The following is a 15306-nucleotide window of genomic DNA, read 5'->3' as shown; positions in this document are numbered from 1 at the left end:
CTTTGAATAACAATGTGAGCAAAATTAAACACTGTTAATAGACCTACATTGACAGCACAGTTGTCCTAGGGATTGCATTGCAACCTGTTTTATAGCTGTGGCTGGAGCAGTCCAATACTGGAGCATTTTTAAAAACTGTTGTCTCCATTAGTCACTTAGACCCAAAACCATGGGAAACCATGGTCCAGGTTGAAAAATACCAACGTTTTCCTTTAACATTTTCAACAGCACTTACCGAAACCTCCGATCATCCCACCAGCCTTCTGCCTTTTTGTTTCTGTCTTTGTACCGAAACCGCTCAAAGAAATCTCATGGCGCTATTTTGAAATAAATCTATATGGCTGGACAGAATCCTCCTTGAAGCTGTATGTGTTTTGTTGTGCTACTTAAGGTTAAGTTCTACTTATAAAATGTCCAGAGCATGGTTATATCTTTGCAGATGCAAAGTAAAATACAGTTTTGAGCAACAAAAACCCATGAAAGTTCTCACACAGTCTGTATATAGGGAGGGAAAGTTGAGTTGATGTTACACATAAAATATTTGAACCCCCTGCCAGAGATTTGGTTTCACTACTTTACAGTGGAGTTCAGATTGAGTTGTTACCTTTTAAAATCACTTCGACCTCATGGTACGTGGAATCGACTTCGTTAGTGGCACAGCAGTTGTAGATGCCTGCTTCAGATACAATGAGTCTGTTTCCAGACACATGGGGCACTTTGTCGGGGCTGAAGAACCACTGGATCTTTGGAGGTGGGTGGCCGTCAGCTTCACAAACCAGCTCTTCAGGATAACCGCTGAACACTGGGATCGTCTTTGGAAGCTTCGTGGTATTAATTTTGGGCTTATCTGTTGAGAAATAACAGCCAATCCATCAGTGTGAGTATGCACTTTTACAATTCCTTAACGTCAGGAAAACAATCAGCTCTTGTGTTTTATTGTATTAAAAAATCTAAATGAGTGGAAGTATGCTATCGCTAGTGTTGTATTTGTGATAATACTGAGCAGCAAATGTAAGTATGATCTCACAGTAGACGGTGAAGTTGAGAGGACTGGACATCATGGTTGGAGGAGACTTCGATCCAAGATCCAATTTAGCCTCACATCTGAACTCTACTCCGGTGTGGTTTCTGTCCACAGTGACGTTGATAGTTGATGACACGTTTAGCGGGGATTGGATCACACTGATGTCGCAGTTTGTGTTGTTCTCAGTCAGGCAGCCAGTCACTTGCACTGAGCCTGGTGGACGAAGGAGCATTTGGGGAAAAATAAAGTAAGAAACTTCAAATCGTAGATTAACTTTAATTCATTCTGTCTAATGTCTCATTGCATTTTCACTCTGATGGACTCTTAAATAAACACTAGTAAGGGCCCTTGTTAAACCATCTATAGCGCTTAGCCTAAAGGGCACGGCATAAGTGCATTTAGGGGGTGTCCAACTCCAATTATGCTCGTTAAATAACATTATCTGGGCGCAAAGTGAGGCGCAAGGGGCAAAGGGGTTATATTTGGTCCCTTTATCAACCATAGGTGTGTTTTGGGTGTAACATGAATTCAACCAATCAGAATGGCATCTCGCATTCCCTTTAAAAACATGGTGCACTACTATTTACCTGACAGATTCTGCAAATTGGAGAAGCAATGCTGTGAGAGAAGCAATGTCACAGCAACAATTATCCTGAGACACTTTAGCAGCAAACTTAAAAACGAACTTGAAAGGAAAGGGAACTAGACTTTTAGCTTCTGAAATTATCAATAAAGTTACTATCTATGCCTCACTTTGTGTAACAAGCACACATTGTGAACCCAGCTATGTAGGCGCAGCTTACTATCTGAATAATGCACCTTTTAAATAGCAGGAAAATATTGTGATAATGACTTTAAACCAGGCTTTTGTTGGTCAGGTTCGTTTAATATCAATATGTTTGCTTTTTTTTCATGTAGGCATGGGAGAAAAGTAATGTTTTTTTCAGAAATACAAGGTAACACAGTGTTATAAAAATTATGATCACGCTGTGTATGTACGCTGTGTACCGGTCAGTAGGATACTGTTTCTGTTTTGTACTTAAACACCACAACATTTGCAGATTCATCAGCTCTGTATCTGTAAGGGAGGCTCGGATCGGAGACAAGTCAAGGACAGGCCATTTTGGCTGGCCAGACAGGCAGGGTATTGTTCCAACAGAGAGACTGAAGATGATTGTGACGTTATCTACAAGTGTGTACTTGATGGAGAACTAAAACATCGGAGCTTACCCGCCCACTTGTGCTGTATATTAGCTGATAGCAAATGCTCCTCCAGCGAGCCTTTTTCTCTGTAACCTCACCTTGTGTGTTGCACTGTGAAACGCTCCTTCTTGTACAAGAAAATAAAACTTTGTTAAATTTTGGTACTTCGGCTCCGATCTCTGTTGCTTTAAAAGTCATTACAAAGAAATTCTTTTGACGCACAGCATGACTGATTAATACATATTAGTACAAATGGTCGTTTTGTGGTTTGTGACGATCCTCCTCTCATACTCTAGATGGCTCTCTTGCTGGTTCTCTTTTGTTGTGTTGCAGGAGCTGAGAGGAGGGTCTATGGTTGATGGAGCCACACCTGGGCCCAGTGTGTGCTCCAGCACAAATACTCCCTCTGTCATTAGTTTTGCTTTCTCTCACGGGCCTGAAGACAGCCCTGGGTTTTACACACACACACATACACACACATACCACCAAGCACCAACATATGCACCTCGTTACTGATTACTGACTATACACATTGTGTTGTTTAATTTAACTTATATTTTTGTAAATAAATCATCATTATTGTCAGTCAGCTCGTTTGTCTCCCGTTTTTGTCCTAACTTTTTGGCTGTATTCCTTTGAGATCTACTCGCCAATGGGCGCTCAGATGGGTGCGAGTACATTTGCTACTTACAAAACGTGGGTGCTGGCTGTGAAAATTTCATCTGCGCCAGTCTGAAACCAGCAATGGCAGCTGTGCTGCGCTGTGGCACTTTGCGCTGGGTTTAAGATAAGGTCGTAAAACTTGTTACAGAGACAATGTGTGCAGTTCTCTCTATTTTAAATCAAAAAGAAGTGCATTTGTTGCCCTTATGTTGACAAGCACAGTCACACAAACCAAAAAGGGATTTCCTGAAGTTTAGAGTATCTTGAAATGAGTCACTAGCCCTTTTTAAATAGGAATTGTGCAAATTTGCAGGAAAGCCCAATCAGTCTTCTTTCAGCATTGGCAGTATAAAAACAAAATCGGGGGGTGCAGCAAAATGCCGCCTACCTACTTTTGTTTATACAGAATGCGCCTTTTTTGGGGCAATGGGGGGCGTGAGCAAGTAACAAAACGTGTAGCTCAGCGTGTGACGTAAACAGTGACGTGGGAGGGAAGCCGCGGTTAGTCAGTCCTTCGGCGATTCTTGCATAAGTTGGCCCGTCCTTCACCGTCCCCGTCACTTGATGGTTAATAGCCTCTTCATTTGCGAGAGCAAGGAGGGCGCGCAATTCCTTGTCTCCCCAGTTGCTCATCTTTACAGTGTCTGTCAGGTTTGTGTTTCCCTCTTGCTACTAGCTGCTCATTCCTGCTATCAGCTGTTTCCTGTTTATCCACCGCCAGTGGGTCGCCAAAAAGGTTCCGCCAATATGTCTACCCTATGAGGTGGAAAATTGGGCACCTCGGATCAACTCGCCAATCCGGCTCTGTGTGTCTAAAAATGCTTGCAGCTTGCCGGCAAAACGGCTCAACATTCGCCTACAATCTGGCAGTGTAAAAGGGCCGAAACACTGATTTCTTTTTTTTTAAACTGAAATGTTGCAGTCATTCTTTTGGATGTCATATCATGTCTGTCACAAATTCATCATTTCCACAACCTTTCCTCACAGTACACTAATTATGAAAATACTCACCTACTCATCATTCTGGTTGTTTTATGAACAAGAAAATAAAACATTGCAACATTAGGGGAACTAAATGTTGACTTCAAATGTTTGCACTTCATTTTAACTCATCTACAGAGTGCACTTCAGAGCTGTGCCGGATCTGCAGTCATTACTTCGGTGCATACATGTTTCAAATTGTCTCCATGACAGTTTTTATGACTTGCTCTGAGCTACACTAGCACTGGTAGGTTCCCTGGGCCTCACAGACAAGTTAAGACTTATGTAGAGAAAGATCCCCCACCTTTGCTAAGTGGTCTGAAGGTTTCATTCCCTTTGTACCACTGTATGGTGAGGCTTCGTGCAGGAGCAACGTTGGTGATGTCACACTGCAGCTGGATCTCTTTCCCTTCCCTCGCCGAGATCAAGTTATCCACAGGACGGATGGTGACACTGTCTGGCATTTCTAAGAAGACAAAAAAATCATTGGGATAGTTCCAACATCTTACAGACGTTTCTAAAAGTGATGACAGGGCAAGTACAAAAGTTACAAATACATACTGTAGAGTGTGATGTTTAGCTGTTTCTGGCATGATCCTGTTACATGAAACGTCGCTACACAAACAGGCCTTGGGTCCCAGTCTGTATCGGCGTCAACGAACCAGGTTGTGCTGTTAGTCCTGGCGCCCTGCATATCTTGCCAGTATATTTCTTTGACATGTTGGGAGGCGCTGGGTGTTGGCTCGCATGTTGCATTCTGGCCTCTGTCTTGGTATTGTACAACCATCCTGTCCGGGGATATTTCAATAGGGCACTCTGGCCTGGCACCTGTGGAATGTAGAGTTGAGGGGGAGAGATGTTATTCCACGTCCAAGTGTATACACACACATTATCTTAAGACAACATTTCCACATCCAGCGCTGTGATGAAATGCTGTGGACAAGCCTGTAATACAAAAGCAGTGTCTCATGGGGGGAACAGGAAAAGGCTCAGGAAGGATATTCCCCTCCCTTAGGAAAGTCTGCACTTGCTGCCCAACATTCTTTGTCCTGGACTATACTGTGGTATCAAAATCTCACATCAATGCACATTCCACCCAGCCCATATTAATATAACAGTTATCATAACTTAAAAGACACTATTTTATCAGAATACTATAATATACACAGGATGTGAAAAGAGGCTTTAAACATTTGATTAGATAGACAAAAGGTCACAGTGCTTACTAACAGTCACAAAGTAGGCTATTTACACTGATTTTCCAGTTTGTCCCCATTCAAAGGATAATTACTAGTTTCCAACTAACTTTTCCAGACCTCAGAGTGTTGCTGTAAGTCAGTTCCTCATCACACACTACATAAATAGACTCACACAATCCCGTTTTTTGTTCCTTATAAGTCTATTAACAGTCAGTCATTTCAGCCTCGACACAAACTCAGCGCTCAACTTACTCGGTCCTATCCCGTTACAAAGCGACAGTAACTCCACAGTCAAAATGACTGAAAGGAGACGAAGACAGTTTAAATCATCCATGAGTATAAAGTTTGTCCAGCAGCTGTCGACCCTCCTCTGTAACACCGGGTGCCTCTGAGCTTTCTGCTGCTTCCTCTCTGCCAGCGGCGGCTTGTTGACTTTTTGGGAGAAGGCTAAGCTAAGCTATGGCTGCAGCTACAACATCACCGGAGAGGAAACTGAGAAACAGCCCTCCCCCCAGCACAGTGGGCGCGCGCACACACACACACACACACACACACACACACACTGCAAGCCCTCACACCCACCGTGTCTATAAATGTAACCGTATCTGTGCCAGTTGCTAGTTAGACTTTGGTTGGCCAAACTTCAGAGCACATACGGGTTAATACAAACTCAAAAAAAAAACATAAATAATTGTATGGTTACTGAGGCACACAGTCTTATAGTTACCGTATGTTTAAAAAAATATGGCTCTAACACTAAAAGCAGTGACACTCAACATATGGCCCGCGGGCCAAATCTGGCCCACAATCGAGTGCTGGGTGGGCCGCCAACCATTTTCTAATACACAATGGCAATAAATTGATTCACACAGGGATTTTGTTGTGTGTGTGTGTATACTTTGAATGTAAATTTTGAAAAAAAAAAAACCCCACCCCAAAAGAGCTTCAGTATTAAAAAACAAATAAACAAAGTAGTCGAGGCTAATGCAGGATTTATACTTCTGTCGAATCGTACGGCGTAGGCTCTGTATCGACACAGAGAACACCATACCCTAAAACGCCTGACGTGTACCTTCCTAAAAATGTAACTACACATCACGGCATCGCAGACCTCCTGTTTATTATTGTAAGCTGAAACCATTTCCCTCAGTGGAAACGTAGCTTTTATTTACTTTAATTTCACAGCTAAGAAACAATAAATTGTGAAGATGATTAAGCCTCCACAAAAATAGCATTTTAAGTCTTGTGTGTAATTTATCCGTCAGGGATTTTTACTTCGGGATTTATCCAGGTTTCAAATCTCCACTCGTCACTAGGCTAATTTATACAATGTAAAATGCCATAGGCTTGTGCTAATAACGATAGCATCTTATATTTGTTTGGAAAACATGTTTAATATTAGACAGTAGTTTTGTCGGTGAACCTTGTGAGTTGTAATAGAGTCGAATTTTGTAACGTTACCTTTGTTAAATGTTGCTGTTGTCCCAGGCTTCATATGAGTAGAGGAAAAGATCGCCAGCCGCTAGGCTAATTTATACAATGCAAAATACTATAGGCTTGAGCTAATTACGTTAGCATGTTGTATTTGTGGGGAAAATGTGTCCAGCAACAGAAAAATGCTTTGTCTGTGAATGCTGCGAGTTATAGTGAAGCTGATTTGTGTACTTGTGTTTGAAATTGTCTCTATTAAGCCATGTTTAATGTGTGTTTAATGTGTGTTTTGAATCAACTAAACTTTACAGCACTTCACAGAAACCCTGCCACAGGCTAGTGTTTTGGAGGTGTAACTGCAGAGTCACACACACACACCATCGCACAAGTATAAATGCTCACAACGGCATAGGCCATGCACGTAGGCTACGGCACAGGCTGCGAATTGAGCTGATGCACAAGTATAAATTCCGCTTAACCTGTGACTGGACTGAGTGAGGACAATAAATATAAAAAATGTGAGAACAACAGGCAATTCATTAATTATATACTGATATATATTATTAATGTTTGTTTATTAACTGGCCCCTGGCCTCCTGTCATTTTGCAAAAGTGGCCCCTAGGCAAAGCAAATTGAGTATCCCTGCTGTAATGTTGATATGTCAAAATACAGTGTCTGCATGTGCCAAAGAGTGCTTGCTCAGTATTCTGTTTAAGCTTGCAGTACTCAGTGGACGATTCAAGGAATTGATTTTTGGTTCCTGCTGTTCCTCTGTAAATAATGAAAAAATCTATCCGAAGTGCAGCACTGTTTCCCTTATTTGTCAATGTATTTTGAGTTTTTTTTTTTTTTTTTTTTTTTTAACACATAGCATGCTGACTGGGCACCACAACCCCTTCAGCACCAGGATAGACAACAGGTCATTCTTGCTTGTGAAAAGTAATGGAAATAGGATGATAATGGCTGATAATGGAGTACCTTCCCCTGGGGGGTCTGCGAGAGTACCGTCTGTCTGCTCAGCACATCTGTGAGGTGAGTATGGGTGGTTTTGTGCTTATCATCTTCATTGGCTATATTGGCAGAAATGGAATATAATATAATATAATAAGTATGTCTTCTTCAGTGTATAATCACCTGAAAATAAGAATCTTTGTGTTTTTGTTTTCTTAGAATGAGCCGTTTATATCTACATAAGAGAGAGTCTGCCATGTCTCTCTAGTAGCCCAGAATGGACAAACTAAACATGGCTCTAGATAGGGACATTCACGTTTTTGCATTGGCCACCTTAGTTAGCAGCCCTTCCACGATGAGCAGCATTGAAAGACACATAGATTTTTTTATGCGAAATTACTTTGTTCAGTGTTTTTACCGGTTTCAATCACCGGGTCTGTTTGTTTTGGAGATGAAAAGACTTTGCTATAATTCAGCTCCCGGTAAAAACGTCCTGAACTATGAACACTGAAGGAATCCTCAATAGAAGTGCATGCTTGGCACATGGGAGACGTCTCAGCTAGTTGCAATCTGCAATCCCCGCCACTAGATGCCACTAAATCCTATGAATCCTACACAGTGCTCTTTTAATCAATGCTTGCTACATGACTATATGACTATATTAGGAGTAAGGTCATATTTAAATATAAATAATAATGTCATGAGCAGGCTACCAATGAAAAACAAACTCTATAAATTATTGCATTAGCCCACTGATTACATTAAAGTGACAGATACATCATACTGAACCTACCTTTTACAGAGACTTTGACAGTTTTAGAGACATTTCCTCTGTCATTCCAGGCGTGACATGTGTAGAGGCCCATGTTGTATACAGTAGCATTGTGGATGAGCAGACGGGACACTCCATCATCATTTTCCTCAATCACATTGGCGGTTCGGTAATAATTCCAGAAATATGTGGGCCGTGGGTTGCCCATAGAGGAGCACTTCAGCCACACAGTAGAACCAATGTTGACTTCAGAGTGTTCAAGCTCAACTATCTCCGATGGCGGGTCTAGAGGAAGCCATTGAAACAAAGTCAGAGAAAAAGCAGAAGACTTGTGCAAATAGATGCTTAGGTTTCCATCAAAATAACTTACATATAACATTAATGTCCACTGTGAAGTTTACACTTGACTGATTGTTGGAAGCTGTGATCACGTACTGCCCCGTGTCACGTCTTGTTAGTTTCTCTGGAAGATCCACCTCCTCACCATCTTTAGACCAGGTGATCTCAGGTTTAGGATAGCCCTCCACAGTGCAGGTCAGGTTGTGAGAAGTGTATTCCAGTGCTGTGTAATTGCTTGGACACATCAATTCTGGTCCATCTGAAAGTAAAACACTTGACAATTCATCAACTAGCCAGTGGTGGCAGTACTGTACTTAAGTATGGCTTTGAGATCCTTGTAATTTACATGAATATTACATGAATATTTCTATTATTTGAAGCCAGAAAATTTACTTGTAATGGAGTTACTTATCTTGTAGTATTGATTTTTCTACTTAAAGGAGCTGTGTGTACGAATTAGGGGGATTTAGTGGCATCTAGTGGTGAGAATTGCAGATTGCAACCAGCTGAAAATTTCTCCTAATTAGAATTCCTTCAGTGTTCATTGTTTGGTAGGGTTTTCCCAACAGCCGAATTACCCGCTGAGGTCTCTTTCATCCCAAAACAAATGGACCAGGTGATTGAAATTGGTGAAATCATTGGATAAAGCAGTTTCACATTACAAAGCAGTGTCTCTGAATAATCCACTCTTTGCAAGCAAATAGACCCAGTGATTTAAACTGTCAAAAACACTGAATAAAGACGTTTTACATTAAAAGAATCTGTGTTTTTCCGATGCTGCTCATCACGGAGGGCCTGCTAACTACAGTGGCCGACACAAAAACACAAATGGCCCTATCTAGAGCCAGTGTTTGGTTTGTGCGTTCTGGGCTACTGTAGAACAACATGGCAAAATCCATGGAAGATTACCTGCTCCGTATGTAGGTATAAACGGCTCATTCTAAAATAACAAAACACAACACTTCTTATTTTCTGGTGATTATAAACTAATGAAAACATAGTTGTGAATATTATATACAATTTCTGTCAGTAGATGCCTCTTATTCCTACACTGGAACTTTGAGTAAAAAATCTGAGTACTTCTTCCACCTTACATCTACTGTAACACCCTAATAGCAGCTAGACCTAAGTTTGTTTGTGCGTTAAATTGCAAATATAAATACTACAAAAAAAAAGACAATATTACAGAAAAATCCTTGCAGTAGGACAACAATGAAAAGCAGAACCCAGAGAGTCTCTGTGTAGATGTGTGTGCAGGATGTTAGAAATAGGGCTGTTTGTGCTGATGACTGGATGTGACACTCACACAATATAAGAACCCGGAGCTCCTTTTTGACCTCTGTGACACCATCAGCTGTAATGGTGTACAGGCCTGCATTCTTCCTGCTCAGAGGGACACCTGGGTCTGTGGGCTGTCCATCTTTCAGCCATTGGACAATAGGGGTGGGATTTCCCGACACAGAACATCGCTCTTCCAACGTTTCTCCTTCCAGCAACTCCAGTTTGTCCAGTAAAAGACCAGGACACTGTACATCTGGTCCAACTAAACAGAAGCAAACACAGCAACCGATTATACTATTTTCTTTCAATTAACAGATGAAAAGATCTTTGTTTTAGTTATGGCTTAGATGAGGGAACATTCCTACACTCTGCTTGGCAGTGCCCTAAACTTCAGGCGTTTTGGCAGGAGGTATTCATGTTGTTGTCTTACCATTGGACCCACAGATTTGTTAACTGGGTAACTAACGCCAATCTTACAAATCTTTTAAAAAGCCATGCTAGAAGGCTCACAGGAATTTTGCTGGCCATTGCTAAAAAATCTATTGTGTTAAAATGGAAATTAGATGCCTCCCTTCCAAATGGAATTATTCATTCATTATCTGTAGCCGCTTATCCTATTCTGGGTCACAGGGGGCTGAAGCCTATCCCGGCTGACACTGTATAAGGACCGTCTTTATCATATGATACTCAAGAATAAACGCAGGTGTTCTTGAAGAAAAGGGTCAGCACATGGGAAGAAAAAATCAACTTCAGGCACTCATGTGTGGAACAGGAACAGATGCATTTGAATTAAGTTAAAAAGCCTTTATAATCTTATACGCATAAGTGCCCGAAGTTCATTTTTTTCTTCCCTAAAAATGATTATAATTTTAATTATCGAATAATGTGATGATTACTGTCTCAATTAATCGTTTTTATGAAGTGAAAAGTTTTCAAGTTTATCAACAGTCTAACACCCGAAGATACTTAGTGTACTCGGTAAGAAAAGAAAAAGTAGCACATCCTCACAATTTAAAGCTGAAGTTGTTAAATGTGTGGGTGGGACTCATATGAAATGGGAGGCGTGGGTCTTCCTCCAGAAAATTCTGAGCATCAAACAATTTCCTGCATTCTGTTGATTTTTATGCACCAGTTTGTGCCTTTTCTGCATCAATTTGTGTTGTAAATGTCTTTAATTTTGCCAAATAAAAGACTTCTGCTACTTTCACGTTTTAATTGGGGGGACGTGTCCCCTGTTGATCAACTAACCACTTGACTGAATAATAATTGCAGCTCTACTGAAAATAGTATTATAAAAAGTATTTGCAAACTCCAAATAACATAAAGTACCAGTTTTAATGACCTATACAGCCTAAATATGCCTTTAGGTACATTTCAGATTGGTGAGTACACAGGATATACTTACAGTGAACTGTGATATTAAGCTCCCGAGAAGATACATTTAAATGGGGCCCTTCTGGTGACAGGTCCAAATGTGCCTCGCATCTGAACGTCACTCCGTCGTCTTGTCTGGTCGGTGTAAAGCTGTAGACAGCTGACTGATCCACTGGTTTAACACGAGGATTGTCAAAAGTGTCTGTAAAGACTACTGCATCTCCTTTATACCACCATACGGTGAGATTTTGAACAGGTGCTACATTGTTGATGTTACACGTGAAGTCATATTTCTCCCCTTCATCCATCACACCACTTGGGCCACTGCTGGAGCTGATACTGATTGTTTCTGGGAATGCTGGAGAAAAAGTAGACGTTATCAGACACAGTCGTAGTTTCACTCTGATTCTGCGCAAAATAAGCAGGACTTACTGTAAAGTACAACTTTGGGGCTCTCGAGGCACTGTTTAAAATGACTCTCATTTGTGGGGTTGATGAAGCACAAGGGAGAGACACCCCATTCTTTGAGATTCTCCACAGTCCAGACCACATGGTTGACCTTCTCAAGACTTTTGCCTCCTTGTGTAGCCTCCCAACCCATTCCTTGAAACAGGACCTCCGATGTGCTGCAGTTGATTGAGACCGAGTCGCCATATTTCACCACAACACTGGGGGGGCTCAACTCAATGGGACAGGAGGCGTGTGCACCTACAGCATGGGAGAATATGACATGTCATATTTGCATAACTGCCACAAGAGAAACATTTCATTGCAATGTTTGCCTCACACTGCATGCTCACTGTTTGTCAAAGACTTGCAGAAGGTATATGAGGTGGAAAAAAAATCTAAAATATATATTTGCATGTATGTTTGTACTTTGTCAGGTTATAAAAAGTTGTATCTCAGTTTGACCCAGGTTAGAGGTTGGTATAGTGTTGTTTCTATTTGGTTACTTAGTGGAGTATATAGTTAAAGTTGTTTCTTTAAAGGGACAGTTCACCCAAAAAACAAAAATACATATTTTTTTCTTTCTCTTGGGACTATTTCTTTCTACCAAACTACACCCTCCAGCTGCATCACTGTGCAGAGGGAAGCGAACATCTACTCATTGACGTAAGGCTCGTACTCCCGACTTTGCAATGTGAACATTAATGGTGTCCTCTTTGGCTGAGCTGTAACATTTAGCTAGCTCAGTGCTGCTAGGTGCGCTAGCAGTAGATGCACTCTTCCCTCTGCACAGTGATACGGCTGATGGGTGTAGTTCAGGAGAAAGAAAATAGCTCCTACATGAAACTGCTCACAACAAGGTCTGTGGATCATCTTGAGTAACCTGGTCATGATTTCTGGAGAGACATTGCTGTTGCCGAGTGCCATCTAGTCCCAAAGACTAGGCAGTGCCTTAGCAGAGGTGTTCCACCAACATCGTTTTAAGATAGAAGTCTGATACAGATTCTTTTGTACTGACGCAGCTGATTGACAATATTTTGCACAGTGCTCGGTATCTTTAAATTTGAACATAAATATACCTTGTTTTTTCTCAGAGGATTGTATTCTGTACAGGGTGGAAAACCCTCTGAAGCAGCATTTTACATGAAGGCTACTCACTGTTTAACTCCCTCATGAAGCCTGACACCTCTTTGCCTTCACAAGTGTATCGATATTAGGTATGCAAAGTCATTCAGTCGGCCGGATCGGACCCTTAAGTGGGTCACCCCTGATCTAGAGTGATGAATAGCACGACAGGTAAGATAGAAAATATATATTTTTGATTTTGGGGTGAACTGTCCCTTTATGCAAACTCAATGCCACCACTGTTGTGCGTTGAGTCTGTTTCCTGATACTGATATTGTAAATAAATGCATTCATTGTAAGACAAAGGAAGACCGAGAGTGTTTTTCATTCACCAAAATAGAGGCTGACCTGAAAGTACTTTTTTTTCCATCACTGTACTAAAATGGAAAAAAAATTGACAAATTCCAATTTAGTTAACTGGAGTTAAATTCAATTTAGCAATATTTTGTGAAACCCATCATCACTATAATACAGATTTTTCCTGATGTGTTGATGAGTTGAAGAGCACCCATCGTCTTCCAGCACATTCTGTTTCCAATTGAGAGGACACATCCAATAAAAAAACAAAATGACTTTCACTTTTTATTTTAAGAAGCCAAAGCAGGTACGCACTTCCATGTCCTGCCATTGTCGCTGCCCCTAAATTGTCCCAATTAGCCACCAAAGCTTTTCACTTCCTTCCTACTATGCCACAAAAAACTACCCTCCCTATTAACAGAAGCAAACAACAGTCAAACATAGCTTTAACAATAGCATGGAAAGTACACAATGGCAAACTATCTGACCGCTGCGACAGATCTGAAAGTGAGAAAGATGCTGACTATGTACAGACTCAGTGACCACAGCCTAGCCATAGAGACTGGCAGACACAGGCAGAAGACAGGCTGTGTCAGCTCTGTTCCTCAGAGACAGGTGGAGACAGAGCAATATTTCCTGCTACAGCACATATGAAGACTCTCTGACCAGACTAAAATTGCTGCTTGGAGATAACGGTGTCAGCGCCATAGATGCAGCAGGATAATGTCAGTGCATGTCACAGCCTGAAAGACAACCAACACAACCACATATAGTTCATCTCATCATAGATCACACTCTGCCTTTTTATTTACTCCTTCACTTAATAGGTTTTCCTTTAAAATGTATGTCTATGCTTTTATAATAATACATTGTAGTCAACTGTTTTTGAATTTTCACTGTCTTAAATTGCAATTGTGCCTTGGCAACACATACGTAATGCCATGCCAATAAAGCTTATTGAATTGAAATTGAAAAGTGTGTATCAGATTGATATATTACATAATATAATAGCTAAGGTATAACATTTTTTATTTGGTTTATGCTTTCAGAGAGTTGCCATGGTGACATACTTACACAAAAATACCCCCGACATGGAGGAAGGGGAGGTTTGCAATTCAGGTAGGCAAGATATCTAATTACACATTCTTCAAAACCTTTCCATATAGCTCACAGTGAAAATTCAAAGATGTAAAATAAATGCTCTTCGGCTCTCTCTCAAGCTCTAACCATTGTGCCAATGCCAGTAAATTGGGCAACACTGTTACCGAAACAGTAATCTTGTGAGGAATAAATGACTGTTACTTAACACTATTAATTCTGGGTAATTAAATTTTGCTCCCTCCTGATACCTGCTGGACTCAAAGGTTTTTAATGCTCTCTTCAGATTTATTGAGGGATTATGAACATGTGATTTTCTAACAGCCTTGGACATGTGAAACTTTGCTTGCTCTCGGTGCACAGTGAGTTGACAGTCCCTTTCTTTCCATATGATACTGCTCCCTTCTGGTTAAAACAAAGTTCTGCAGCCACATATGGCGTGTGACACTTTTACCTGCCGCTATTTTTTTGAATGAATGACGCCTGAGTACATTCAGTGTATCATTAAAACACGTTTTCTGTGGAGTGACAATATAAAAATGTAGACCCACAGCTGATGGCTTTATAATGTGTATCATGATAATATACATAACAAAGCCTAAATAAAGAGCATCATTTCAGCAGAGAAAGTGAGAAGCACCTACCTGTCACACTGAGCAGGAACCCCACAAAGAGTCGAACAAATGATGTGCTCTCACTCATTGGATTTGTTTACTCATTGGATGTGAACAATGTCCCTTCTGTCGTTTATTACAGCTCTGCTCGGCTCCCCTTCTGAGACTGCACTGTTCAGACCCGTAGGAAAGCAATGGAGCACATTCAGAGGAGGAGGAGGGAGAGGGAAATGCTCTCTCTCTCTCTCTCTCTCTCTCTCTCTCTCTCTCGCTCTCTCTCTCTCTCTCTCTCTCAGCACACACACACACACACTCACACACTTTGACTGTACAGTCGCTGGAGGTTTCTATTTCTGTTATTCATGAGTCAGACGTTGTTACTCAGCCTGGCAATTCTGCTGTTCTGATGGGGGTTTTTTTTAACACATTCACACTGATATGTTTATTTGTGTGGCACATTTTAATGACAGGGCAAGTCAAAGTGCATAAAACATATTAGCCACAGA

The 15306-nt window shown here is 41.1% G+C and overlaps 1 protein-coding gene across 1 annotated transcript in view; it reads right to left on the bottom strand.

Moving 5' to 3' along the window:
- LOC117268330 (hemicentin-1) overlaps positions 1-14988 on the bottom strand; it is a 32763-nt gene extending 17775 nt beyond the window's left edge. Inside the window, exons 1-10 of the mRNA XM_078161664.1 lie at positions 14831-14988; positions 11652-11927; positions 11251-11577; positions 9871-10107; positions 8596-8823; positions 8247-8510; positions 4433-4699; positions 4176-4337; positions 1028-1237; positions 605-847 (exon numbers count right to left, since the gene is read on the bottom strand). Of these exons, the coding sequence (XP_078017790.1) occupies positions 605-847; positions 1028-1237; positions 4176-4337; positions 4433-4699; positions 8247-8510; positions 8596-8823; positions 9871-10107; positions 11251-11577; positions 11652-11927; positions 14831-14888 (2272 nt within the window). The 5' untranslated portion in view covers positions 14889-14988. The remainder of the gene's footprint in view (positions 1-604; positions 848-1027; positions 1238-4175; positions 4338-4432; positions 4700-8246; positions 8511-8595; positions 8824-9870; positions 10108-11250; positions 11578-11651; positions 11928-14830) is intronic.
- Between the last annotated feature and the right edge of the window lie 318 nt (positions 14989-15306).

Source organism: Epinephelus lanceolatus, chromosome 18 (genome assembly GCF_041903045.1).
Source record: "Epinephelus lanceolatus isolate andai-2023 chromosome 18, ASM4190304v1, whole genome shotgun sequence".
NCBI classification, from domain to species: domain Eukaryota; kingdom Metazoa; phylum Chordata; class Actinopteri; order Perciformes; family Serranidae; genus Epinephelus; species Epinephelus lanceolatus.
Note: the sequence above shows the minus strand (reverse complement) of the source record. Positions and strands in the feature narration are given on the sequence as shown.